The 26,436-nt window shown below is 41.5% G+C and overlaps 3 protein-coding genes across 4 annotated transcripts in view; all 3 read right to left on the bottom strand.

Moving 5' to 3' along the window:
* tbc1d1 (TBC1 (tre-2/USP6, BUB2, cdc16) domain family, member 1) overlaps positions 1 to 2,481 on the bottom strand; it is a 35,792-nt gene extending 33,311 nt beyond the window's left edge. For both annotated transcript variants that reach the window (XM_028402752.1, XM_028402743.1), the window contains exons 1-2: positions 2,334 to 2,481; positions 934 to 1,570 (exon numbers count right to left, since the gene is read on the bottom strand). In XM_028402752.1, coding sequence (XP_028258553.1) covers positions 934 to 1,530 — 597 coding nt within the window. In that variant the 5' untranslated portion in view covers positions 1,531 to 1,570; positions 2,334 to 2,481. The remainder of the gene's footprint in view (positions 1 to 933; positions 1,571 to 2,333) is intronic.
* Positions 2,482 to 3,475: 994 nt separating this feature from the next.
* Positions 3,476 to 11,414, bottom strand: pgm2 (phosphoglucomutase 2). Its single transcript, XM_028417166.1, has 13 exons — positions 11,275 to 11,414; positions 9,451 to 9,618; positions 8,764 to 8,955; positions 7,435 to 7,518; positions 7,106 to 7,299; positions 6,794 to 6,983; positions 6,618 to 6,715; positions 5,523 to 5,700; positions 5,272 to 5,365; positions 4,629 to 4,758; positions 4,342 to 4,534; positions 4,116 to 4,249; positions 3,476 to 3,950 (listed from the first exon to the last, which is right to left on the bottom strand). Exons 1-13 carry the CDS (start codon positions 11,347 to 11,349, stop codon positions 3,848 to 3,850), a joined length of 1,833 nt encoding a protein of 610 aa, XP_028272967.1. The 5' UTR covers positions 11,350 to 11,414; the 3' UTR covers positions 3,476 to 3,847.
* A 1,459-nt stretch (positions 11,415 to 12,873) lies between these two features.
* The window catches only part of zcchc7 (zinc finger, CCHC domain containing 7), a 36,559-nt gene continuing 22,996 nt past the window's right edge, over positions 12,874 to 26,436 (bottom strand). The window contains exons 7-10 of the mRNA XM_028416699.1: positions 23,929 to 23,964; positions 14,258 to 14,353; positions 13,904 to 14,021; positions 12,874 to 13,821 (exon numbers count right to left, since the gene is read on the bottom strand). Coding sequence (XP_028272500.1) covers positions 13,217 to 13,821; positions 13,904 to 14,021; positions 14,258 to 14,353; positions 23,929 to 23,964 — 855 coding nt within the window. The 3' untranslated portion in view covers positions 12,874 to 13,216. The remainder of the gene's footprint in view (positions 13,822 to 13,903; positions 14,022 to 14,257; positions 14,354 to 23,928; positions 23,965 to 26,436) is intronic.

Below are 26,436 nucleotides of genomic sequence, written 5' to 3' on the forward strand. Positions count from 1 at the left end.
CACACACACACACACACTTCACTCCACAACAAACACATCACAACAGGTGATGGGCCACAGGAAGTGGTCTCCATGGTAACGTGGTTCCACATCCTGCATGGTTCATGTAAAGCATACTCTCAATCAGGAAAGCTTACACTCACACACAATCAATACATCTTAATATATGTATTGTGAGATTGACAGTACAGGCTGAAGCCTGCAGGTATTTGTTATGTGACACAGACATGTGCGTCTGGAACTCATGAAGAGCAAGAATGGCAGTCAGGAATAAAGGTCAAACTGACATTCTTTGAAACATGTAGTGTAACATTGAATAGCTTTCATTGTCTCCTTAATGTCGACTCTTATCAAGTCTTTGGTATGTTGGGCATAGCGTCTTCTCAGATATCAGCAGCTGTGCATCCACAGACTTTTGGCAATGCACATGCACATGGGTGTGTTGTTCGAGCCTAGTGTGGCACGCCGATTGTAGATTTTGTGCTTGTTAGTGTTTGCTTAGGTGGGTGAGCAGAGTAAAAGCTGCAACAGTGCCAAAGCAAGATCCAGTTTCTCTCAGTGGGATGTCATAATAAATAGCTAGTGATGTAGTCCCACAGAGCACTCTGGCAGCTTTTTACTGTACATATAAATATAATGGAGAGGCTGCTGTCAGGCTGAGGTCTGTTTCTCATGTCATTCTAATCTTTACCTGTTTATTGCCTGACGTGCCGTATATCAGTGTGCCTATAAAGGCTCGGTGCGAGGGTTATGTTGACATATAGCATGTTGTTCCATGTTACTGCCATGTAAGTTAATGAGCCCTTCATCAACATTCACTTCCGTTTTGTGGATGTGTTTGCAGCTTAATAGAGATATTTGAGAGTATCTTCTTGTGTTTATTACTTTATATACCTAGGTCTATAAGCTCAGCTTGAGTATGTACACGCTTACCTTGGTGCTGTCCTGACACTGAAACACATAGCAGGCAGAGCTTTGTGCGTCTCTCATAAGGCAGGCAAAGCTACTGGGCTCCTGGCTGTTGTGAATTAGCTTAGTCACCTGGTGAGGCCGACATTCAAAAAGCACTGTGTGCGTCAGAGGGTTCCAGACAACTCCCTCTCCCAGAACAGACACACACTGCACCCACGAGGCCGACACACACAGAAAAACTGTGTGGCTCTGTGAAGCAGGGTCCAGCTGTCCACCAGGCCGCACCCTGGCACCTGGCTCCTTCTCTGCATGCCTCGGCCTGGTGATTTCAGCCACCACCCAGGGGAGCATGGCCATGGTGGTCAGATGATGGACTGGCAAAGAGCCGATCATTGTCAGTTTGTATCGTACTTCCTCCTCTCCTTCCTCCACGTTTCCCACACATGTCGCTGTCCTCTCTGGCAACTGTCTTGTTAGATAATTTGTGGCAGAGGAGAGATGTGAAAGTGATGGACATGAGCGGTGGTTTGGCATTAGATTAAGAGGGGGTCTGTCAGAGCTGCCAGGCCTCTGGGCTTCATCTCTCTGTGGCTTCACTTCAAAGAAGAGTCCCTCCATGGTTTCTGGGAGCAGAGGCAGGTGGCTGCCTCCACTTTACCTGCAACAAATTAGTTAGAGCTCAGACATGTAGAAGGAAAACCACAGACCTGCACAGCAGATGTTTATTTCTGCAAATTCACTTTTCATGTTTGATGTTTTTCAGGTTGTAGCTGTAGCTGTGCTCCACTTTGTGTGCGTGTGTGTGTGCGTGTATAATTAGACCAGTTATCCCGGGACACAGCTGACTGAGGTGGTTAACAGGTCATTTGGAGGGTACTAAAAACGATCACTTGGTGTTTACTGAACCAGGACGGCATACCGATGGAGTCTGAGCCAGTGTCAAGGACAAACTAACACACAGCGGTTATACTGAGAATATCAAAATGTGTCCGGTGGTGTGTCAGAAAGAAAGGAGAGATCCGGAGGGGCTCTGCCCACATTCATGTATGTCACATACCGGAGGTGCTGATTTTAATGTGAAATGACGCCAATAGCGGCACGTGATGAGAACTATAAAAATAATGACGTTTAATAACCAACACGATTATTCAAGTCTGCTTACCAATCTCACGCCTGGCCTTGTCTTTAAGAAAATCTGCAACAACTGTACATCAGTGTGTGTCTGCAGCACAGGGACATCACGCGGAAGTACACATTTAATGAGAGGCCAGCGGCACATCTATATTTCAACGATTATAGTGAAGTTACGCACGAAACTTGTTTTTACGCACGACGTTACGCAAATGTTTATTTTTCAAGCTTGACAGCAAACCGGTTAAATATCATGTCCCGGTCCCGTCCGGCCGGCCCAGCCTTCTTACCTGTCAGTTTACTCCTGTCCCGTGCGCGCCACGTCAAAAGAGCAACCAAGAACAACACATGTACACAGAGACCTTTCCAAGCGCTTGCTGTCTCTATCTGGAGTTAAATATAGAAGACAGGGCCGGTGCTACCTCCCTCCTCTCTATACTCAGATGGGGCATGGCAAGTGCATGCTGCATGCGTGCGCTGCCAGAGGATGCAGGAGCTTCGCGTCTGCGCGGAGCGGAAAAGAAATAATCAGTGTGTGCGTGTACAATCTCTGGCATTGTTCAAAATTGATTTTATTAAGTATTATATTAAGTAATGCTATTGTCAAGCACAGTGTTTTGGAATAACAAACATACAGGCACAATGAGGCTGATACTTGCAGTTTTAGAGCATTTCTAGAGAAGTCTACTTACACTTGAAAGTATTTTTTTTTATATTTTACTTGAGTCCCTTTGAGGTGTACCTTTGTTCATATCAACTAATGCGAAGATATCTCCACATGGTGGCACTCTAAGCTTTAAGGAATGGTTGTTTTATTCACTCTGCAGTGACCCTTCGTTTTGTTATTATAGTATTATTTTAAAGTTAGAAAATATAGCCTACTGTCACTTTAAATAATATGTCCCACTGATAACAAAAATATATCACATTCACATAATAGCAGTTTATAAGTTACATTAGTTCCTTTCATCACTGTGAGACTTCATATTAGCCACTCTGGTGACATGGTGTGAGGACAACAACCTCACCCTCAACACGGACAAGACTAAGGAGATGATAGTGGACATGAGGAAAGTGAAGAGACCTCATCAGCCACCGTTTATCCAGGGACGGGAAGTGCAGAGGGTGAGCGCAGAGGGTGAGCAGCCTCAAGTATCTGGGGGTCCACATCACAGAGGACCTCACCTGGACTCTCAACACCACACAGCTGGTGAAGAAAGCTCAGCAGCAGCTGTACTTCCTGAGGAGGCTGAGGAAGTTTGGCATGTCGCCAAAGATCCTCAGTAGCTTTTACAGCTGCGTTGTTGAGTCCATCCTGACCAGCTGCATCACCGTGTGGTGCGGCAGCTCTACCACCATGGACCGCAAAGGCCTGCAGAGAGTGGTGAAGACTGCGTCTAAGATCACCAGGACTCCTCTAAACTCTCTGCAATACTGTTTATCTATTTATTTCTTTCAGTGTGAGCAGCAAAGTAAGAACTTCATTGTACAGGGAAACCAGTTTCTGTACTGTGGATATGGCAATAAACGCTTTGAATCTTGAATGCTGAAGCATAGTGTGGAATTTATGGTGTTAAATACAGCAATGTATATAACACCACAGTCTGGAAGCAGGAAAGACTATGACAGTGATAATGCAAAAATAATGTAAATCACTACAGTATAAACTCAGAATGTAATAAGGTCATGGACAGGTTTTTAAGTCAAAGTTAAGCTTGTAGTAAACCAAGAATCTCCAGTGGAGTAATTAAGACATAGTGTGCTGGTCACAGATATGAGTCTCAACTTGTTCTGTCTGTCTGTGCTACTCTGGTTTGGGCTGCAGCTTATTCTTCGCTGGCTCAAAGAAGTTTTCAATGATGGCATCCACCAGGTCATCCAGTTCCTTCTTCAGGTGTGTCACATCACTGACAGAGAGCAAGAGAGAGAGACAACAAAGCCAAAAATGTGACATATACAGCAAAGACATATAGAGCTGAAATAACAAATGTTTATATACATTCAATACATTTAGGTTGTGGACTTGGTCTTAGGTTGTTGTCAGAGAGACAATTCTGTTGCTGGCTACATACCTGTTACCAGGAGCAGCACAGAGCTCAGTGTAGTATTTGATTTTAGGCTCAGTGCCACTGGTCCTCATGGTGGCCACACCCCCATTAGAGAATGTAAAGGTGATCATCTGACTGGAGCTTGAGGTAGGAAGTACCTGAAAGAGAAGAATTAAGATCTACTGTAAAAAAAGGACATGCTGCCCAAGCTCCTAGCGTATGAAGTACATGTGTCAGTTTGTGCCCTTACAGCCTTGTTGTCAGGTTGATTGCTGTCATATCCGGTGGTCAGGTCTCGTACAGCTGAGATGGAGAACGCACCACATTCAGTCGGATAAGAGTCCTTCTGGCCACCGTGGTTGCGCAGGCGCTCAAACAGACTGCGGATCACATTCTGGTCATGGCAGATAAAGTAGGAGTTCTTACTGATGTGGTAACCATACCTGACGATGGAAAGTACAGGGAAACAGAGTTAGTGCCTACGGTGTCTGGTCATATAAACAGAGTAAATGTATAGACAGTGTGTGTTCATCTCACTCTTCATAGATGGTAGTGAGCTGCTGAGACAGGTTAATGTTTTTAGTGGCCAGATAGGAAACCATTTCTCCTGCTATGGCTGCCGCACTCACTCCATCCTTGTCCAGCACAGATGGGCTACACATATACCCTGCATGAGTGCGCGCACACACACACACACACACACACACACGTTCAGTTTACTCCCTGATGTGCAGTCCTTCATTTGCTGTAGTCAAATGACCCACACATGCCGTTTCTGTCACTTCCTTTACTAACAGCATTTGCAGAGGCATGTGATTCCAATTTAGCATCATAATCTTGTTACATGGGAACGCTCTAAACTATGTGATGTATGTGTATGACTTGGTTCAAAACTTTAAATAGCTACAATAGTCCTCACTTTGACATGCAGTGTTTTCCATTTCTATAAATGCAGGTTTTCTGGTAATAACCAAGACTGCAGCACATGCTTACAACACCACTGTATAGCACTGTGGTAGATACTGGCTGCTACATGCATTAGTCTGTGGAAGGAGGATCTCGTGAGCTGTTAAACAGACGTTTTTGGCCAGCTCAAATTACCTCCACTTCGGACATTGTGGATATCATTAACTATTATAATGTGATGCCATAAAGAATCAATCAGGACTTGTGTTCATACCTATGGCCTCCTCAAAGGCAAACAGAACAGTCTTGCCCTGGTCCAACAGGTCTCTGGCTCTGTTCCCCATCCACTTGAACCCTGTTAGCGTTTCCTGCCAAAATAATCATGTGTGAGATTTTGCTAAACAGTGGCATCAGTAACCATGAAATGTGGTTTGACATGTTTAGAACAGCAACATCTGCAGTGGTAAAGTCTGCCAACAACAGAGTTATGACATGAAATTACAGCGTCAAACTAAATTATGCTACCTCAAAGTGGAAGCCCTCCTTCAGAGCGATGGCGCGCAATATTTTAGAGGAAACGGTGCTTGACAACATGTAGACGCTTTTCACAGCAGCATCAGAGTTCTGTTGCCTCCAGCAGCGGAATACCCACCAGCCCAGCAACGCTCCGAGCTCATTACCACTGAACACTCGCCACTTTCCACTGAAACACACACAGAGAGAGGCTAAATTATAAACTGCATTAATACAACTTCAACATAGTTCAGAATATTTTGCAACTTTTTTTTTTGCCAAGATAAACACTGTGGGAAGATTTGTGACCTCAGTGTGCCACGTTTCATGAAGTGATTTTACTTTAAATTTGAATGAACTCCATGTCCACATTATTAATTTTCTGGTCTTTCTCGGTTACTACAGAAAATAACTGGGCACAAAAAAAGCAAATTTTGCAAATTGGATCTATAATACATTTGGAGGTGGTCTGGCAGCAGGATTTCTACCGTGGAGTCTCTATCCAGGGGCTTGGGCCTCTCAAACCTTTTAAAATGCCTTTTTGCAGAGTTCTCACAAGATACAGCAATGACATGAAATCCAGACAGACAGACTATCTATAGGAGAGCAAGACAACATCAGAACGTGCCTATGTACAAACATAAAAATGCACTGCCTGCTGCTATTCTGCACTTTTGTGCAGGCAAAGCTGAACCTTTATTTCTATTCCGCATCTACCAGCACAGCCTGCAGTCTGAACAAAGTCGGTGTGTCCACAAAGGGCTGTCGCTTTGCATGTAGTTTTGCTGTAACAACCTTTTGACAACACACCATTCCTTCAGCAATATTCATATCCAGCTGATCTGTTTCCACAAATGGGTTTTATTACTGTAGTTTCTATCTGATCATTGCCTGTAGCTCAGGATAGCCAGTAACGGCAAAAACCCAGTTGACTAGGTTACTGTTACTTTTTTGTCAAGGTGGTCTCTTTGCTATGTTCGAATTGGGGACAACTGGAGAGCGAACAGTGGACAAGCAGTGATTCACTCAAGTCCTTTTAAAAAGCTTACAAAGGAGTGTAAATTTCTTGTATTTTTGCTGTTTAGTGTAATATTAAAACACACACACCCATTTTGCCTCTCAGCAATGGCCAGTCGATCGGCATCAGGGTCATTTGCTAGCACCACAGAAGCCCCCTCTTTCTCTGCCAGTGCAAATGACAATGTCTGCAAAACAAACATTTATACACAACTTTATAAGACGTACAGTATGTCAGCAGTGTTAGGTGAATGTCCGATACACACCAGGACTCCCTCTCCCTCCTCAGGATTGGGATACTTGACAGTAGGGAATTCAGGGTCTGGATCTTTCTGCTCCTCTACAGCGTAAGGAGGGTGAAGATCAAATGCCTTGAATGCTGACTGGACAAATGTGTGACCAACGCCGTGCACAGATGTGTGCACAATCTTTACCTCTGAACTCTTGTTTATCTCCCTGTAAAGAAAAATTATGGTCAAAAAAAGTTCCACATTATGGAAGATATTCAGGGCAAGACAGTTCCAGCATGCCTTTCACAAGTGTTGTGAATGGTATTTGCATGTTTAGCAGGTCACTACCTGTGATGACAGTGTTTCTGAATGGCTTTGAAGTATTGTGTGTGGATATCCTGGTAGGGGTCTTTGAGCAAAGGGCTCTTAAGGGCCTCCTCTATGTTCCAGGAATCTGGCCATGGTTCGAGGTTATCCTCAATGGCTTTAGAGATACCACTGTCATGAGGAGACACAATCTGGGCACCGTTCTCCCAGTACACCTGGGATCAACACAGAAAATTGATGAAGATCGATGAAGACATTGTTGGGGAAAATTTAAAATAAAAGAGCCGACTGATCAAATGAAAATTAGAAGAGGTAGAAACGGCTTATCTAACAGGCTAATTAGGTGTTACCTTGTAGCCATTGTCCTGTTTGGGGTTGTGCGAGGCAGTCACCATGATACCAGCACACAGGCCAAGGTGGGAAACGGTAAAAGGCTGCAGGCAGAAAAAAATATGATATAATCTCATATTAAAAAACACAATGTAACTGGCACAATATTACTGTTGTTTTGTATTGTGTATTGGAACCATGATGGTGAGATGGTTCTCTCTTCCAGCTCTTTTTAATGCTCTTAATGTTCCATAAAGAAATGTTTTGTTGTTATTAACGTTTACTACCTATTGCCACTTTTATTTTCAGTAAGATCTCTGCACTGCTGCCTATCTGTGTGACTGAAAAGGGGTATTTGTTCAGCTCATCACATGTAGTCAATGGCTCTAAAGAATGAAAAATAAGCATGATAACCACTAATATTAGACAATATAATTACATTTGTTGGCAACTATTTTTGTCATCGCTTTGGCCGACTACGTTGACAAATCATGATATACCTAGAGCTACACGATTATCTCTATGTACCTATTTAACATCAGATTAAATATTAATAATAATGTTGCTTTTTCCATTGTTGTCACTTCACATTGAAATTTTTATAATTAGGAAAAAAATACTTGATATCATATATGACAGGAAAAGAATCCAGAAGTACTGTGGAAAACAGTACTTCTTAAAAAAATGAGTTTTACAAAAATGGGCCCTGTTTCCACAATTACACAAGCAAAATGAAACGCGAGAATGACGAAAGAAGCCAACAGTCATTTTCAGCAGCCTAAAGTAGTTTGCAGCACTGGGTTGTTGTGAGTCTATGTCAGTGGGGTCTGGGTTATGACTCAGTTCTGAGTGGCTGGTGCCAAGTAATTTGAGTGAAACTGATTATCATTCTAAACGATGAAGCTGTCACTTTTTGCTGGAGTGAATATTTCAGATGCATTGGAATCTTATGGGATGGGTGTGTTCATTTTCAGTATTAGTCAAACCTTCAGATGTTACCAGGTAAATAGAGTAACTTTAGATTCTGACTGCAAAACACATGAAAATCTAAATTATGGGTTTCCTCTTCTTAGTAAAGAGACTTACACATACACTGGTAAGGTAATCTCCTTTACAATGAACCTTATCCACATTGTCCCGTTCACAGAACCTAAACTGAACATTGGTGAATCATAGTATCAGTGTTATGTAACATGTTTTAAATGGAATTTGCCCTGTAGCTTCTGTCCCATAAGCAAACACGACAGCAGACAAGCTGATGGTGCTGTATGTATATTTGTCAGCGTTCAATGTGTTGCAATGTCCAAAAAACCCTAAATGGGGGAAATCACAGAAATTGGAGTGATTACCACAAAGGGTGTTGGAGTGATGTCAGAGAAGAGGTGCACAGGCACCCCTCGGCTGATGAACACAGCTGCAGCCAGGCTGGCGAATCTCTTGCTGCTGCCTCCGCTGGGAGGGTGGGCCCGAGCATCATACCCAATCACCACCCCTCGTTCTTTAAGGTTCTCAAAACTCTGCTCCAGGTAATAACAGAAGCCCTGTCAGGGAGGTAATAAGAGGAAGAACATTACAATCCCAAACAATTAATCATACAGTTACATCTAAGTAGGATTACAACATTTTAAGCCTGCGGTGTGTTTGATAAAACACTGGCAAGCCATACAAAAATAAGAAGGCAACAATTTTCTAAAATAAGATCTTGGGGATCATACAGTGGGTTTAGAAGATGGATAGATAAGATTTAAAAAACCAAAATATTGAAACTAATTTTCACTGGTGCTATGCAGTATGATGGCACTGAGCTTGAACCTTTAGATTTTAAGGGTTGGGCCCTTTTTTTGTCTGAGAGCACAACTGAACACACTTTGGAGCGCTTCATGAGAAGTAAAAAACAGTAAAACAATGTGCATGATGGTTTGTGAGGGTTTCAAATGTAAACTTGGCTCCAAACAGCTGGAACATGAATCAAACCAGTGCATGTCTGTGTGACAGGATACTTAATGTGTATAGCAGTAGTTTATCCATTAACCAACCTGCGTGGTCTGAATGATAGTAAGGTCATTCATGCAGGATATGCCGGGGCCCATGGCCGCCCTCAGGCCTGCTGTACCAAACTCCATCCTGGAGGAGAAGTACTTCTTCAGAGCCTCCACCGCTCCCTCCTTCACTAGGTCCTGCACCATTGACAATGTCTTGGGATTCTGGGGAATAAAAATAGTACGCCCGTATATTTTACACAGAAGGGCAAGTCCTAGTCATGAGATCAGGTGGGCATTGGTAAATGGATGTTTTAAGTAATGTTTATAACTTACAAGTAAAAGAAAAACATAACAAAACCAGTCAAACAATCAGTCTGCTTCCAAATGGTAGTTCTGAATATTATACATTTAAGAGGATCCACTTAGTGTGAGACTCCCTTGTTAAAGTGGGCCCCTCAGCAAACTGTCATAATGCAATTACCTAATGAATTTGGGGACCTAATTGGTGTCATCCCATTTCTCTTTAAGCCCAAGAATGACTTGGTTTGTGTTGGTCAGATGGCTGGATCCACAGTCTGATTACACATCTGTATGTGAACTCTTTATGCCAGGTTACTCCCTGTTCTTTATTCACTATTATTAATGATGAGGGTTTCAAATTTTCAATTTTTTAATGTAACAACTGATGGGCGAGAAGAACTTTCAATAGGAGCTAACAACAAACTTATACTTACATAAAAAAATGTTTCTCTGGTCCATAACTTTAAAATCCTCCAAGACTTTTAAATTTTGTTGCTCCTGTAAAGCCTCAAATTCTTTCTCAAATCAATCAGGGAGGACAAGTTACAGGACTGTTTTGAAATGTTATATCATTTGCACTGCTGGTAAAAAGTGCACAGATGTCAAGACAATTAAGAGGGGATGCCTGAAGAGGTGTTTGGTAATAACACTTGATAAAAATTGTTAAAGATCATGTCTCTTTCACTTTTGGTCAAATCAAAATTATCCATTATGAATGGAAAAAAAGTGTTGTTTTCATTTTCCTTGTCAGCATTTTCATTAAGCCATGCATCTACATAACCCAGGTCTGTTTTGCCTTGATTTAGTTTGTGATCTTTAAGTTATTTAATATATATGTTATTTTAGTTATTTAATATATATATATATATATATATATATATATATAGTTATTTAATATAGTATATAAGTTATTTAATATATATGTTATTTTAGTTATTTAATATATATATATATATATATATATATATATATATATATATATATATATATACATATATATATATACATATATATATATATATATATATATATGTATATATATATATATATATATATATATATATATATATATATATATACATATATATATATATATATATATATATATATATATATGTATATATATATATATATATATATATATATATATATATATATATATATATATATATATATATATATATAAATGTATATATATATATACATACACACACACACACATATGTCTGTGAAACATTATTATTGCCTGCATTTTAGCAGCCAGTTGACATCATCACATCTAAAGCATGCTTCTGGTTCCCTTTCATGTTGTACCAGATTACATGGATATTTGCCAGGAAATGTTAAATTTAATTTTTCAGAGACTAGCCATGCTAATCATTTATTGTCATCCGTGACAGTTGTGTTACACTACTTTTAGTAGTCCTAATATCATAAGAGAAAACAAACCTTTTCACGCTATGGCGTGTATTTCTGTTTTTCATTGAAAGTTTGGCTTAAAACCTAAAACACATGAGGTAACATTTACTATGTTCGGCTAACCTGCACGTTAAGCTAGCTCGCTAGCTGTCTGTTTACCTTGTCGTACTGCAGCCACTGCCTGACAGCCTGGTCCAGCTTGCTATCACCGGTTGGGGACGAACCGTTCTCCATGTTTCCTGCTGTTCAGCTCACTTTCTGTGCACGGACGAGGTGAAGCAGCAACACTATCGTGTTTTAACCCGGAAAGCAAACGGGAGTGGAGGATGAGAGCACCTGACAGAACTAGGCGGAGTGAGGCGACGTACTGCGTAACGTGCTGCTTTCAGGGGCTGCCGCAAATGTGGGTATTACCAAGCGTGGGCTTCGTGACACTTTCAATAAGTGGAAAAAGCGCTGTGTTTATTAGTTTGATTTGGCAATCAAACTATTGTTCTTTACCCTCTTTCTTCTTCTTCCGTAAGTTTTTTGGCGCAGCGTATCTTTAGCATACATTGGCCGATTTCAGCTATTCAACTATCAAAATGTTCATCTCATTGACATTCCAGGTCAACTTCAAGTTTTTTTCAAAAAAATGTTTCAGTGTAATTTTTAACATTGGAGTCTACGAGAGAGCCCTTCAACGAGGGTCATTGGCCAAATGTATCTCCTCCTACAAATTTCAAGCTACAGACTCCGTTTTAGTCTTGAAACGCTCATTAGATGCTGCTCTATCAAACTTGTATTCAGAATTTTCTAATTCCGAATTGTTTCCGCACGCCAGGCTCTCAAATTTGGAGTAGATTTTAATGTCTCCCCTGCTGTTACCATGGTGACAGGCTGAATTTTTTTTCTACTTTTCAAAATAAGAGCTTCATCTTTTTAAATTCTTAACCGTGTTTCAGCAAATTAAATTCAGCAATTTAGAGCAATCCTTCACATCAGCATTCAAAGCAATGCTTCAGCTGCAGCAATCAAACTTTTCTAGTTTAATGAGGCCTTATACATACAGTATGAGTGCTGTTTGTAAAGATTGAATCATTGTGATTCAATTATAAAAAATAATATTATAAATATAATTAAAAAACTACTGCTATTTTTACTCTCTTGACAACAGTTAATGGTTTTGAGAAGTTTCATTCAATCGTAGAGGCCTTGGATGACTCTTTCTAGGGGTAGGATGACTTAGAGATGGCACCTACATGAGTTTATTGCATCTTGTATTTAAAATCAATCAGAAATGTGTGTGACTTATCAACATGAAACAATAAATCACTGTAAATTGACAAGATAAAGTGCACAAATGATAGACGTCTCATACCGATTACAGAATAAAACCGACAGATTGGATTTAAATTGTATTTTCTAAGAGAACTTGGTGGTCAGTATTATTTATTATTATTAAGGAAGTATTTCTGTTATGTTGTGCATCAGGTTTTTATTTTGTCAGAATCATTACAGCCATAAAACCATGTCCAACTAAACTTAAATAGCTTTTGGTTGTTGTGTTTACTGCCAGAGTGCATGTTAACCAGAGTTTCAGATTTACACATGTATTGTATGTGATGCCATTTTACATTCAGATACATTACAAAATAATGATCTACAGAAAGAAAATTAAAACACATTACTTTGTTAGAACCAGAAGCAACTTCAATGCGTTTGTAGCTAAGGGATGATTAACATAGCAGGGTCTGTTTTTAAATTATAATTTTTGCACAGTGTAGAAATAAAAACACAAAAGATTTGACATTAAACGTGAAATAATCTTCTGTACACTGTTATTGAAGGTACATTACTTGGATTTCCTTTAATGGCAATTAGTACCTTGCATTCACCGTGTAATGTAGAATGCACAGAGCTGTGAAAGTGACTTACAGTTTATTACTGAATGTGCAGTATGAACTGTTATACTACTTTGTCCATTTCACACTGAAATAAATTGAAATGTCAACCTGTGCTTTTCCTCATTGACAGGTCACATATTATTTTCTATGAAAATCACCCATAAAGGTCCCTAAAGCCACAATGATGTCTTCAACACTCCTGTGACGAACAGATGCTATCTGCTGCGTTTCCTTTGTTTTATGATGAACAGATTCTCATCTGTCGGGTACATCTCTGCACCATGTTTTTTGTCAGCAATCCTGTGTGTGTTACTTCTCTTCTTCTTTTTCTTCTTCTCTCCTTTCTCACGCTTCGACTCTGCACCCTGCCTCTTCCACAACTGATGGTTTGGTGTCGGTCTCTCTGACGCTGATAAAAAAGCTTGCTTCATCTTACTCATCCTCCTCTTCTTCTTCTTCTCCCTCATATTCTCACTTGTCCCTCCCCCTCTGGGGAAGTCATCAGCTTCATCCAAAATCCTTTTACGTGGTGGGAGGGGTTCTCGTGAAGTGGGCACAGGTCTCTTTGGCTTCCATGGTTTAACATTGCTTCTACTTTCCCGCGGTTGGCACTTACTGTACTTAGTCTTGGGTGCTGCATCACTATAGCCGTCGACATTAAAACGGATGTGGGTGGGTTTGTGGTTGTTAGGTGTATGGTGAGGTGTGAGGTTAGAGTTGTGGTTGTTTTTGTGATGGTTGATTTTCTGTTTCTTCTTCGGTGGTCCTGGTGTGAGTGAGGTCTGAGGAGAAGTGGGGAGGAAGCCATTTCTCTCCAGTTCTGTGAGGGAGGCAGAAAGAATTGAACTTAAAGTTACGTTACTGTGCGCAGCAATTAAAAAGAACAGATGAGTGTGACTTACCTTTAACCTTCAACTTGATCCTGTGATGTCTACTCTTAATATCCTTTACGGTGTCATAGTGGTTAATGAACGGTGTGCTGGGATACACGCCTTTGAACATCCTCTGCCGATTACAAGCCTGAGGAGAAATCACATGACAGAAAAATCTGCGACATTAAAACAGGGCAAAGTTTATGACTGTAAAACATAAAACACATTTCTAGAAAGTTCAACAGTTTCTGCTCCCATTTCCTGTTGCTGCCCTTATTCACACTATAGGCCAGGAAGAAAGCATGTGAATTGGCACATACCTTCACAGCTAATACTACATGCAGTTCAACACAAACTTGGAAAAATACTCAGTGAGATACTCACATGGCCAAAGTGTCCTCTCCTGGAGCAGTTGTGGCAGTAGGCAGGGGATCGACCATGGTCTGTTTCCTGCGGCTTTACAGGGGGGCCCATCTTTGTCTATGTACAGACAGAAAATTGAAAGCTTGTTACTATAAACCCAGTATGTTTAATATAAATACACTTTTTTTTGCACAAACTAAATGGACACAATAAAACAGTGACTTAACCTTCCATTCTCCCTCTCCTCTGCCATCATTCCCATGCTCTCCATTGACTGCTGTGTATTGTATGGTGAATATGGGTACCGATATAAACCAGTGATTACTGAGGTATAGTTAGAGGCCTGTAATGACCCTGTATGATAAGTAATCGTGTGTGTGTGTGTGTGCCCACATGTGTGTGTTGGACACAAGGTCCTGTTCCCTATGGGCCAGGTTCTGAAAGCCTTCCATGCTCCAGTGCCCACAGCAAATATACACTGATAAAGAGAGAGAGACACAGGCAAAGTGCATTTACTGCTAATGTTGCACACACACACACAAAGCTGCACACACCTTCACACTCATCTGTGGTGCCCCCTCCTCCCTCTCTCAACCCTGATTCTGAGATTACAAATGATTTGTGCCCCACGTCATTTCTTAAACATAGCTTAGCTAACCTCCCCACCCTCCTGCTCCCCCGTCTTTCCCGTACACACCCATGCACAACTACAACTACCCTTCACACTTGTTTTTCCCTCTCTCTTTCTCTCTCGCTCTCTCTCTCTTTCTCTCTCTCTTTTCCGCTTGAGTAGTTTTGCAGCAGAAAGGATGAATGCTATTAGAGCGTCGCGTCATTATCGGGTCAGGCCTGCCGGGCCCATCTCCATCACAAAGGCCAGGAGATCACAGACCTCTTGCAAACACACACACACACACACACACCCTAAGGAGATCACAGTCCCCGTTTCAAACCCCCCGACCTCCACCGTTCCTGCCCCTCTTCCCATTCATGTCTCATGTAAATTGGCTGTAGGTCTCCCTCTGTCTCTTCCTCCCTGACCTTGGGCTTGTGTTATCTCCACATACTCTGATCCAGCACACAGACAGGATGAATGAAAGCACGAGAGACGGGTAAAACGAAGAAATGATATCCCCTCCTGTTCTCCCATCAACCTGTAATGGTGTGAATGTGCTCCTACATGGGGGTGTGTACATGTAAGGAATTGTCTGCCTCATACAATATTAATTAATTTGATGAACCTTCATCCCTCTCTTATTCGCATCATCTCTTTTAGTTCTCACCTATGCCCATCACAGGCATCTAAATAGGGGGAAGCCCTGAGGGATCATTTCAGGTCACAGTCTTTCCTCATTTTTTCACTGTGTTTTGGAGACGAGTCCAGACGAGTCAGACTGGGAAGTGAAAAGTGAACATGACAGACGCATGTTCAGACAGTGGTTTCTGAGTAAAATACACACCTTTCTGAACTTGGACTATGCAGGCCAAGCATCTGTGACTATGGATTGGCTCCATCCAAAAATAGAATAACATCAAGATGTTTCAACTCTACACTATGTTGGGACTAATTTATTATAAACCTTATGGGATTTCTGAAGCTGTTTACCAAACTTATAAGTTCCCTCGAAGAGGAGGTTACAGATATATTGTAAAGAAAATACAGTGTCTTCTGTCATTTCAATTTCCACATTATCACTAGCCACATGAGACATGTTTTTTCTAAGCCACGAAGTGTGTTCCTTCAACATTAACATAGCTAGATAAATCTCTTTAGGCAAATTTTGGTCATCCAATGAAAATCACACCTGGAGACTGCTGAAATAAACTGGTACCAAGATTTCACTGTTATGCCAGCGACAACATTAATTTAACAGTCGGTTTTATCAAGTTTGTGTGCTGCAGCCTCGGTAGAACAGCATGCCTTGTAAGGTGTTCCTTATATGCAGATGTTAGCAGTAACCAAAGGTGGCCCAAAAAAGGATGGCCAATAAATGGTTATGGGTCATAGGTTATGAACATTAACAGCAGAGATTACCCCATGTAGTCAAACCCTATAGGAGAGCTATCCTTGCTAAAAACCTAATTTGTATAGAAAGGTGTCAGAACACAAATTACTGTGTATGTGGTTTTAAGGGACTTTAAGCATCCTGCTGACCTCTGTCTGAAATGATATAAATTGCCTGTAAGTGTCAAAACAGATACTGAAAGGATAATACAGCAGCAGGATGCACAACAGGAAGAAGGAAAGCTAGCAAAAGCTATCTAATGCTGTGGGTAAGGTTCTACTAAGAAACCATAGGACTGAGATTTGGTTAAGTGTGTTTGTGTGTGTGTGTAGTAGGATGTTTGAGAAGGTCCTAAGGGCTTCACTGTGTGGACACAGACAACCAGCCATCCGTGGCCTCTCATGCATGCATACACAGACCCATGAACCGCTCTCTCTCTTTCTCTCTCTCTCACTCTCTGTCGCACACACAAATGTGTTTTCCCACAGTTGTCCAAACACATACACCGTGTCTCTCTAAGCCCCGCTCTCCTCTGCTCCTTGCCTTAGCTGCTGGTGGCAAAGCTGTGATAATCCTTCGGCCAACACAAAGCTCAGACTGTTACAGACTACAATCTGAAGGAACACACACACGCACACACACACACACACAGTTATCAAACAAAATCCGAGAAGCAAACAGGCTTGTGTGTGTGTAAGAGAAGAGGGGGTGGGATCTGAACAGTAACGGGTGGTGGGAGCATGGGGGCCATGGCCAGCAGCACTGTTTTGCATATGTTATTGCAGCAATGGGGAGAGGTTTGCATATGTTACCGGACCCACAGGGGACCAACTCTGCATGCTTTATCATAGACAACAGCCTCGCAACACAACACAAGACTACTGGGCTCATACCAAAACAAACAGACCTTTGCGGTGTGTGTGTGTGTGTGTGTGTGTGTGTGTGTGTGTGTGTGTGTGTGTGTGTGTGTGTGTGTGTGTGTGCAACATGTCAGTATGTACATATTAGGCTAACTGGGAGGATTAATTAGAGTGTTGTGTATTAGATGAAATGACTATATGGTGAACATGTTCTCAGACAGAATGCAATAAACAGACCACAGATCCACCCATTAATCCTCCTTTTCTTAGGGGATATAAACTGCTCAGAAATTCATAACAGGAATGAAAAGGAAAGTGTTTTAGGTGAAGGTGTATATGATTGCAGTTGGAAAGGCTGCAGAAGAAGAGGAGGAGGAGCAGGATCTTCCAAATAACCAGATGTGATTTCTGCCCCCTTTGTGTCTGCCAGTTCACAAAGGCTCAGACCAAAGCCCTAACCCTGCGCCCTGCGAGGACACACACTCACACACAGTGTAATTCCCAGAGGCTCTTCCTATCTCCTGCCGTCAGTCAGTCAATCAGTCTGAAGACAATCAGTATGGGCCCTGATTTTCTCTTTAGAGAGAGAAAAAATCGCTCCTGGAATGTAATGATAATGCAATGCAGGGGTGAACGGCGGTGGGCTGCCACCTCTGGAGAAAACCCTCCTTTTGGGCCTGCAACTGGCAGTAATCTGGTCACAACGTGGAAGGCAGAACAGAGGATACAAGCTAATCTATTCAAAGCTGAGTCTAAGTTGTGCACTCTTTTCTTAGCACTGAACTTCCCATTGTTGTGGCCGGCATGCAGATCTGTTTTATGGAAGTAAAGGGGACCCCACTTCTTTCCTAGTACGTAATTACACAGAGACAACACATATGGACATGAGAGACAGGGATTTATACCATGTACAGATGGACCAAGTCTTTTATCCTCTAGTCTGGATGTTAAACCCTGATTTTACACCCCCAGCCAACCAATTACACACATGCACACAAAACGCACAACAAAACTCGACACCATCCCACTAAGCGCAAAGTCACAATGCCCGGGGAAGCCTGCAAAACCTCTGATAACACCGCACCTGTGTGTGAAGGAGTGTGTGCATTGGTGTGTACATTCCTATAGTTATGCATGTACATCCAGGTATGTATGTGAAAACACTTGTACAAAAAAAACTCCTGAATAAGCGTCCACACAATATTATTATATTATGAAACTTAATTTTTTTTATTGTATTATTGAACTCTGTCCATATAATCAGCAACCTTAAACACAAACATATAGTTTCAAATTTTACAAAAGCATTGACACCAAGAGTCTAACAAGCTGCTACCAGAAAATTTTAATAAAACTAATTAATAAAGCTCTAAAAACCTAAAAAAAGTGAAAGAGAAACATAAACTGTCATACACTTCCATTCCTGATGACCACTGTTAATAGCCTTAACAAAACCAGACATACAAAATCCATTTTCTTTCACAAGTGTACCGTCCATCCCCCCCGGTTCTCCCTGTGCCGACGTCTCAGTCTGAGTGAGAATAAAGAGCTGAGAGCCTTTTGACACTGCAGAGGTGAGAACACCGGACAGTCTGTACTGTACAATGATGAGGCAGCAAAAACAGCCGACTGAATAGATGTGGATTTAAAGGATTTTTACAGAGGACTGTTTGAATTAAGCACGTTCTTGTGAGTGAAATGGAAAAAAAAAAAAAAAAAAGAGGTCAGCCAAACAAGAAGGAAGGACAGGAAGGTAAAAGCGGAATAAAGGTCAAAACTCAAACCTGTGAAAGAACAGAAGGCTTAATGCTGCCATGGTTCATTACCTATACAGTTATTCAGCTTACTCTGCATGAATTAGACTAATAATAGTACAATTTTAAAATAAAAGTGCTCATAATTGTATTTTCTCCAGTTCATCAATCACTTTTCTCCATGACAGATTTGTGTGTTAATTTTGCAGCACACACACTAACACAAATGTAAAAAAAAACTGATGTGATTACTGTAATTTTACTACGTTCACTATCTTGCAGAATCAAAGTGCATTTCTCTATCTGACCACTGAGTGGCGCTCCATCTCCACACAGTGAGGCTGGTTTAAATTCAGCCACCGAAGTAAGAGGCAGAAGGAATACAACAAGCAGAGATAAGAATTTGTCTTTAACACAGCTTAGTGAAGAAGTTAAAAATATCTCTTAAATATAAAAGCAGTTCACACAGAGCACCAGGACCTCCAATACTTTTATGTGCCCTAATTTGTCCTATAAATCAGATCAGAGCAGGACAAGTCAGCCTAGCACCAGTCACCGCCACCAATCTTAACCTTATGGACTTGATACAGGCGCACCTTTTTTTTTATAATAACCAAAATTAAAGCCACGGTGTGTATTTACATAGATCCAGTCACAGAAAATGTCAGACTTTGACAGGCAAGATTGTCCAAACAAAATACTTTGATGGGCTTTTTCTTGTAGTTGTAAAACATTGACACTAATGAGTAGAAACTAAACTTGTTAAAATGTATTTTGCAGTTTAATTAGTTGAGCTGGTTAATAGGAAAATTTAAGCTTTGTGCATTGACATTAATTTAAAAAAAAGCCAATTTGTAAAAGTCAAAGGTCATAATTGCTACAAATTGTTCTGCTTTAACAAAAACTCACAAAGAAAAGTAAATGATCATTTCAGAAATATTTTGTGCTTTACGTTGACATAGCCTGAAATGGTCCATTGTGTTACTAAAACTTTTGCCCAAAGGACATTTAAGGGTATTTTCCTTTTATTAAAATAAGAGGATTTAAGGGACAAAATGTCTTAACCTTGGCCTAACAAAGGCATGTGTGAACCGGGCATACCTTCTGAAGAAAGGCCGAGAGACAAAAACGTATAAAAAGGTAAAACACACTAAATGAAAAGAAAGCAGGAGAGAAAGGCAGTCAGGTGAGAAAGAGGGCAGTTAAAACGGCTTCATTTCTGAGTCAAACAAAAGGTCACAGACTGTCCTTTTCTACGGGCGCCCTGAAACATTTACACACTTACATACACACACACCTGTCCCTGGGGAAAAGATCAATACACACAACCCGATACTGCCCATGAGGAGAAAATCAGCTCAATAAACACACACACAAACCATCCCTGGCAGAGGCACCGATCAATAAACACCGACATACAGGTGTCACCACTGCTATCTAAAGAGAGGCCAATCAATGCTCACGCACCGATATACCTGTACCAATCAGCTGCTGTGCTCTGATTCACTCTCTCTACTCGCTCTACCCATTTAATACACTCAACCCACCTCGTTTCCTCTCACCCCTCTCCAGCAGCTTTTCCAACAACACACCACTCTCCAGCTGCCTCTGCCTTCTTCTGCTATGTAGAAGTCATGTCACATCTAATGTCCCCTTTGTACTCATATACACACATACAGATACAAAGCCACACAAATGGAAACTTTAATTAGCCCACATTTAGAGGACTTAAATCCTCACTTCAAATACCAGAGCTGATTAAAGAAAGCATGTCTACGCTTCCTGCAGCAGCCAGAGGGTGGCGCTCTGGTCTTTAACCAGTACAGCAGAGTCCAGACAGAGAGGGGAAAAAGTCACTGTTACTTAGATGTGTGCATACACATTTATGCATCAATGCAGACTGTGTAGAGACAGCAGGTCACTAAAACTACACTCTAGCCCTTCACGATCCATCCGTCCCTTCATCATGTTCTCCTGCTGCTCATTTCAGGTCCACCTTCTCTCTCTGTGACTTCATCCTCACTTTAATCAGATTTTTTTTGTGTTGTTGGCTGTGAAAGATGCTTCTTTTTGTTCCAGTCACAAAATCCTTCTAACACTGTCATGTTTAAAAGCAGAGGAACAGAAAGGGAATCAGGAATTCTAATAACAGACTGATCATTAAAATTCCCTTTTGATATCATTGTAAATCTTCCAGCAACAATTTTTTAGAGAAACTGAAAGCGAAAACTGCAATACAAAATGACATTCCCCCTTATGTTTTCAGTTTAACCATTAAACATTAACCCATTATTATTCAGTGCACATTCGGTGCAGGGGATGCAAATTACAAATGAGCTATAGGAAACGTCATTCTTCAACCAACTTTTGACTTGAGAGTAAGAGGTTCAGACTTATTGTGCATGAAGCACGGAACTGTGAAAAATGAAGGCAAGCCACCCCCAAAACTTACAAAGCCATATATCTGCCACCTTTTGTCAGAACTTAATAAAATAACGCTGAGAGATGAGATCAGTACTTTGGTAATTATTTTAGTATGAACAGTGTTAGGTGGCATGCAAGAAAAGAAGCTACCCCATGATGTAAAGCTGTATCAAAAAGAAAGAAGTAAAACCAGGACATCTGTGGCTACAAGTGTGTTTGTGTGTGGGAGTGAGTGAATGAGAAAGACAGGCCGAGAAAGAGTTGTTATGGTCAGCCTGTCATTTTAAAAGGAAAAAGCACATTTTATTTACATATAAAAGTTGTGTAAAAATATGTTCCAAATCCACACAACAGAGGCATGATGAAAATGTTGTGGATATCTTTTTACTCCATTTGCTGCACTATATGTGTAAAAGTGTGTGTGTGTGTGTTCATGTGTGTCAGTATCGTACTTTCTCAGTAAATACCCCAGGGCTTTGTGGTCTATACTGTGTGGTTTGGAGGAGTTTGTTAGTTGAAGGCCAGGTGCAGGCAGACAACACATACACTCACGGAAGATAAACGGACCCAACACACACACACACACACACACACACACACACACAAACGAAGGATAAATGGACCCAGTAGCAGGGAGGTCTGACAGAATGCCTTTTCACACCTGGCTGAGCCCAGCGGAAGGTGACAGAGTCACATCTCCCAAAGCGAACACACACACACACACACACACACACACACACTTCTCACATTGGGGAGTTCAGGGTCATAAGCAGCATCATGAATAAAATGAGCCTGTCTTAAACAGAAGGAGCCCTGTGTATGCATGTGTGTAGGTGTGTTTGTGTGTGAGAATGTGTTTGTGCCTGCGCAGGCCCCTAACCCCCATGCCAGTTTGGATCTGTAACGACCTTCTGTTCCCAGTGCTTAAATGGCTTAAATACTTCAATTAGACCTGGGTCACAATCCTCCACCCGTTAAAGCACACTGTCACACACACACACACAACAAAAACACACAAAAATAGGTCCCGCTCTTGCAAGGCAACTGGAGACTGTTGTCAGCATCATCTCCTGTCTATAAGTAAAACTCTACTCTACAGCATCCACTGCTAACACATCAGCAACAATTAAACTCAAGCCCCATCCTCTCTGCCAACGTCTCCCCTGGAACTCCTCTGTCCCGCTCCCTCCTCCTTCCTCCTTCGCTCGCCATCTCTCCCACCGTGCTACCCCAGCGCTAACGATGCTGCCTTTTCATTAGACAGCCCCTGCTAATTAATCTCCATAGAGGAGAGTGACAGACCTCCCCCAACACACACACATACACAAAGTGCACGCCAAGATATATGCAAACACACACTCTCTCTCACTCCCTCGTCCCGCGTGGTGTTGGCAGCCCATTTCATGCTTTATCACGTCTTTTAATTGACAAACAAGCTGCTCTTTTCTCTTAGGCTGAGGTCTATATCACCCCCTTGCTCAGATGCGTACACACACACAATTATATATGCACACACACACATACACACACATATTCAAGTATGGAGCCAAGAAAACTAGTTATCTTTTTAGATTTGGGATAAACACACACAAATAAGCAAATGCCTCCCTGTTGACATATGGCCCATGTGACTGTCACAGTTTTCTACCTTTTTGACACTTCGCTTCAAAACACACGTACAGATGTCACATGTGCACTTAGGTTGAAAATGAACTAAAAAAAGAAAAGGTTCCCATCTTGTGGCACTTCCTTCATCTTTCGCCATGCTTCACTCATCTGCTACAGGGCAAGGTCAATACCAATCACAGCTGACTTATTGATTTTAAGTGATCATGTGACATCTTAGGCTTCAAGAGACAAGTGGAAAAAGGGTTTTAGTGGCTTTTGGAACCTAAGCTACAAATTATTCTGTTCTTGTGGTTCATTGCTAAATGGCTGAAATTGCCATCACTGCCTGTGAGATTTGTTTCTTAGTATTTTAACAAGTGTAACAAGGCCACGTTTCAGGAAAAGTTGCCCAGTTCAGGGCAACCTTTTGTTCTCTAAATAAAAACTGAAAACGTTTAACCAGGAGCAGGGATATTCTGTCTGAAGACACAAAAAAAACTGGGCCGACCACACTATTTGTCAAAAGTGCTTTTATCTATTTGTTCATGATAATAAAAAAAGTGTCCATCCAGGGTCTCTTTTGGGAAGCTCCGGGATTGTTTCAGTTCAAACTCAATGGACACGTGTTGTCACTACTGTCTTCTTCAGAACCCATCTCCTTGGCAACTAAGCAAATAGAGGCTTTAATATGACACAGAAATTGTCTTAAAGACATGAAAGTTGTTTTGTGGAAGCAGAAGGACCAAAACTGATTGTTGCCAGACAGAGACTGTTTTGTTTTACGATATTTGCTGTCATAGAAACAAAACCCACATGCAGCATGGCAGCAGAATGTGGTTGCATGCAGGCTGTCTGCATACATGCCTGCATGCTGAAATCGTTTAGATTATTACATCTGTGTATTCCTTAAAATTTGTTAACACTGCTAAATTTAACAAGGCATACCAGGACAATTGGTTTTCTGTACAACACAGCATTTATACACATCATTACCCTCTATACGTCAAAACAAGTAAAGACACCACGCTGAAGATACTCACTGTAATGTGGTACTGTCTCCAGATCTCTGGACAAGCCTGTAAAGAGAAGAATACACTCTGTCATTAAATAAATAGTTTCACACAAACACTCTTTGTCATGTGGTCAAAAGGTAAAAAAGTCACTTTCACACCGGACAGAAAACACTAACATGACCTCATCAGCTGAAGCTCCAATTGGCAGTGATGGAAAAAAGTCCTGGGTAGACATCTAACAGTAATTACACAGCAGCAACACAGGCCTATTGCCTCCATTGGTAACTCCTGTAACTATTATTTCACCTCAGTGACATATTCTGTCCCTTTTCAAGCAGCCCTCAAACATCAATCAGTCACTGTTGTCAAATGTGACACACCAGACGTGAAAAGGGACAGAGTTCGTCTCTGAGGAGGCTAACAGTCATAGGCATTTCAGTGGACTCACAACCTTTGTATTTGCTGTAATTTGGTAAATCTTTATCAAACTCATTTTTCGGTATTTATTGTCCAAGTGTCTCCCTGCAGTTAGGCACTCAAATAGTCAGTAAGTCAGGCAGTCAGTGGTTTTGTCCCGGTGTGGCTAAAGCATTATCTCCGGGGCTTCTCCACGCTGTTCCTTAAGCGTTCCGACATCCTTTCCCAACCACTGCCGCTTCCCACTGGGAAATTGAAAATGCCGCACTCGCCGCAGGCAACAAGATTTATCTACTTACATACCTACTGAGTGGGAGAGACAGGGTGAGACAGAATGAGGGAGATGGAGCACCAGCTACAAGCCTGTTCTGTAAACACTGCGGGGGTTAGTTTGCCTTCGCACTCACTAAATAAATTTTACATTTTAAAAAGAGACAAGTTTAGCTTCAAGTGCTTGTTCCATTCCTGACCTTTAAGAGCAGCCTGTACAGAGGTAGTTAGGTAATTCTGTACCTTTAATTTAATGTGTTTGGATTTGAATACAGAAAAGAACAAATATGAATTTCGACAGCTGTATCTTCCTCCACCTCTCATCAAGCTCTTTTCTTTTCTTCGAACCCACACACACACCCACCCACCCCACAGCCGCTCCCCCTCCCGTTTGCTCGCTCCCTCCAGACCGCCAGGGTAGTGTGTTGTTGTCGAGGGCGACAGGCGAGGCGAGCGACACACTCGCGCTCCATCAACCGTCTGTCTTTAATGAGAGACACAGAAAGGCCCAGGGGACTGAGACCTGACTCTCTTTCTCTCTCAAACACACACACACTCACTAATACATACAGTATAATTTGTTAGTGTAAGGAAAAAAGTTACATGTTTCAAGAAAAGGGTAATTACAATACCACACAACTTTGCACCTTTGTTTGCTGTTGAAAACAATATGCAAAAGAGAGAGGAAAAAGAACAAGATGAACATAAGAATCTGAGGAAGAGGTGAGAGAGGGAGGGAGACCGAAGGAGAAAGAGAGAGAGAGAGAGAGAGGGAATGAAAAACTGGGTTGTGTGTCCTGGTCTACCCTCTCCCTCTGGTGTTCACCTGGTTACTCATCCATTACACAGAGCATAGTACATGACTGACTGATGGAGAGGGAGGGAGAGGGAGAGAGAGAGAGAGAGAGAGAGAGAGAGGGTGAGAGAAAGGGAGAAAGAAAAGGGGAAGGTGTGAAGGGGTGAGGTGAGGAAGGCGTACACAGCTTCTTACAGGCACACAGGCTTTTTCCATTCTATGGCATTAGTGTAAATGGGCAGGGTAATGAACACTGCGGTGGGATAATTGTCATTGATGGTCATTAGATTCACCCTTCAGTGCCAGCGTACGCACACGCTCACACACGCACACAAGCCCACAGCTGGAATATGCAGCATGGCAGAGACATAACTAAGCTGTAATTACTCAAGTGTATCAATTAATGTGAACAGTAGCGTGTGCTGACCCCTGGTCACTCATTATTACTAACAGCGAGAGTGGGGGGGAAAGGAGTGAGGGAATTAGTGAAAATGTGTAAAAATGCATGCATACAGTGTAGAACGATGCCTGAGTACCATAAGGCCAACTGCCACAGACCTTTGTGAGCATTTCTATGTAGAACATTCAGAAAAAAATGGTTTGGGTATTTTAAGCTTTGGTGTCATGACACAGTCTGACCATGTTGGTTACAATACTCTGCTGAACAGATGATGGGGATGGTCATGTAAGGTCAAGAACTGGAATTGCTCAATTAGTGGAACTGGGCTTTATGTATAATGTTCATCTGACCTGTGGGTAAATAGAGCCACCTACTTCTTCTGCTTGGATATTTCTTTCCACTGCTTCTCTACTATTGAGATGTCCAAATACATCAGCATGCTTTATAACAACTTAAAAATGTTGTTTTTACATGAGAACAGAGCTGATGTAGATAGATCCAGCTGTCCTGCAACTTCAGTAAAGCCCACCTCCGAACTTGATTGACCAATGCATTGCAAACTAAGGTCCACAAATGTCTGTACAGAGCCCAAAAGGTGAGACCACACTTGCAAATGCTTTTGTGGCAGCGAACATCTTGTATGAGATCTTCA

The sequence above is a fragment of the Parambassis ranga genome, chromosome 1 (genome assembly GCF_900634625.1).
Source record: "Parambassis ranga chromosome 1, fParRan2.1, whole genome shotgun sequence".
NCBI lineage: Eukaryota > Metazoa > Chordata > Actinopteri > Ambassidae > Parambassis > Parambassis ranga.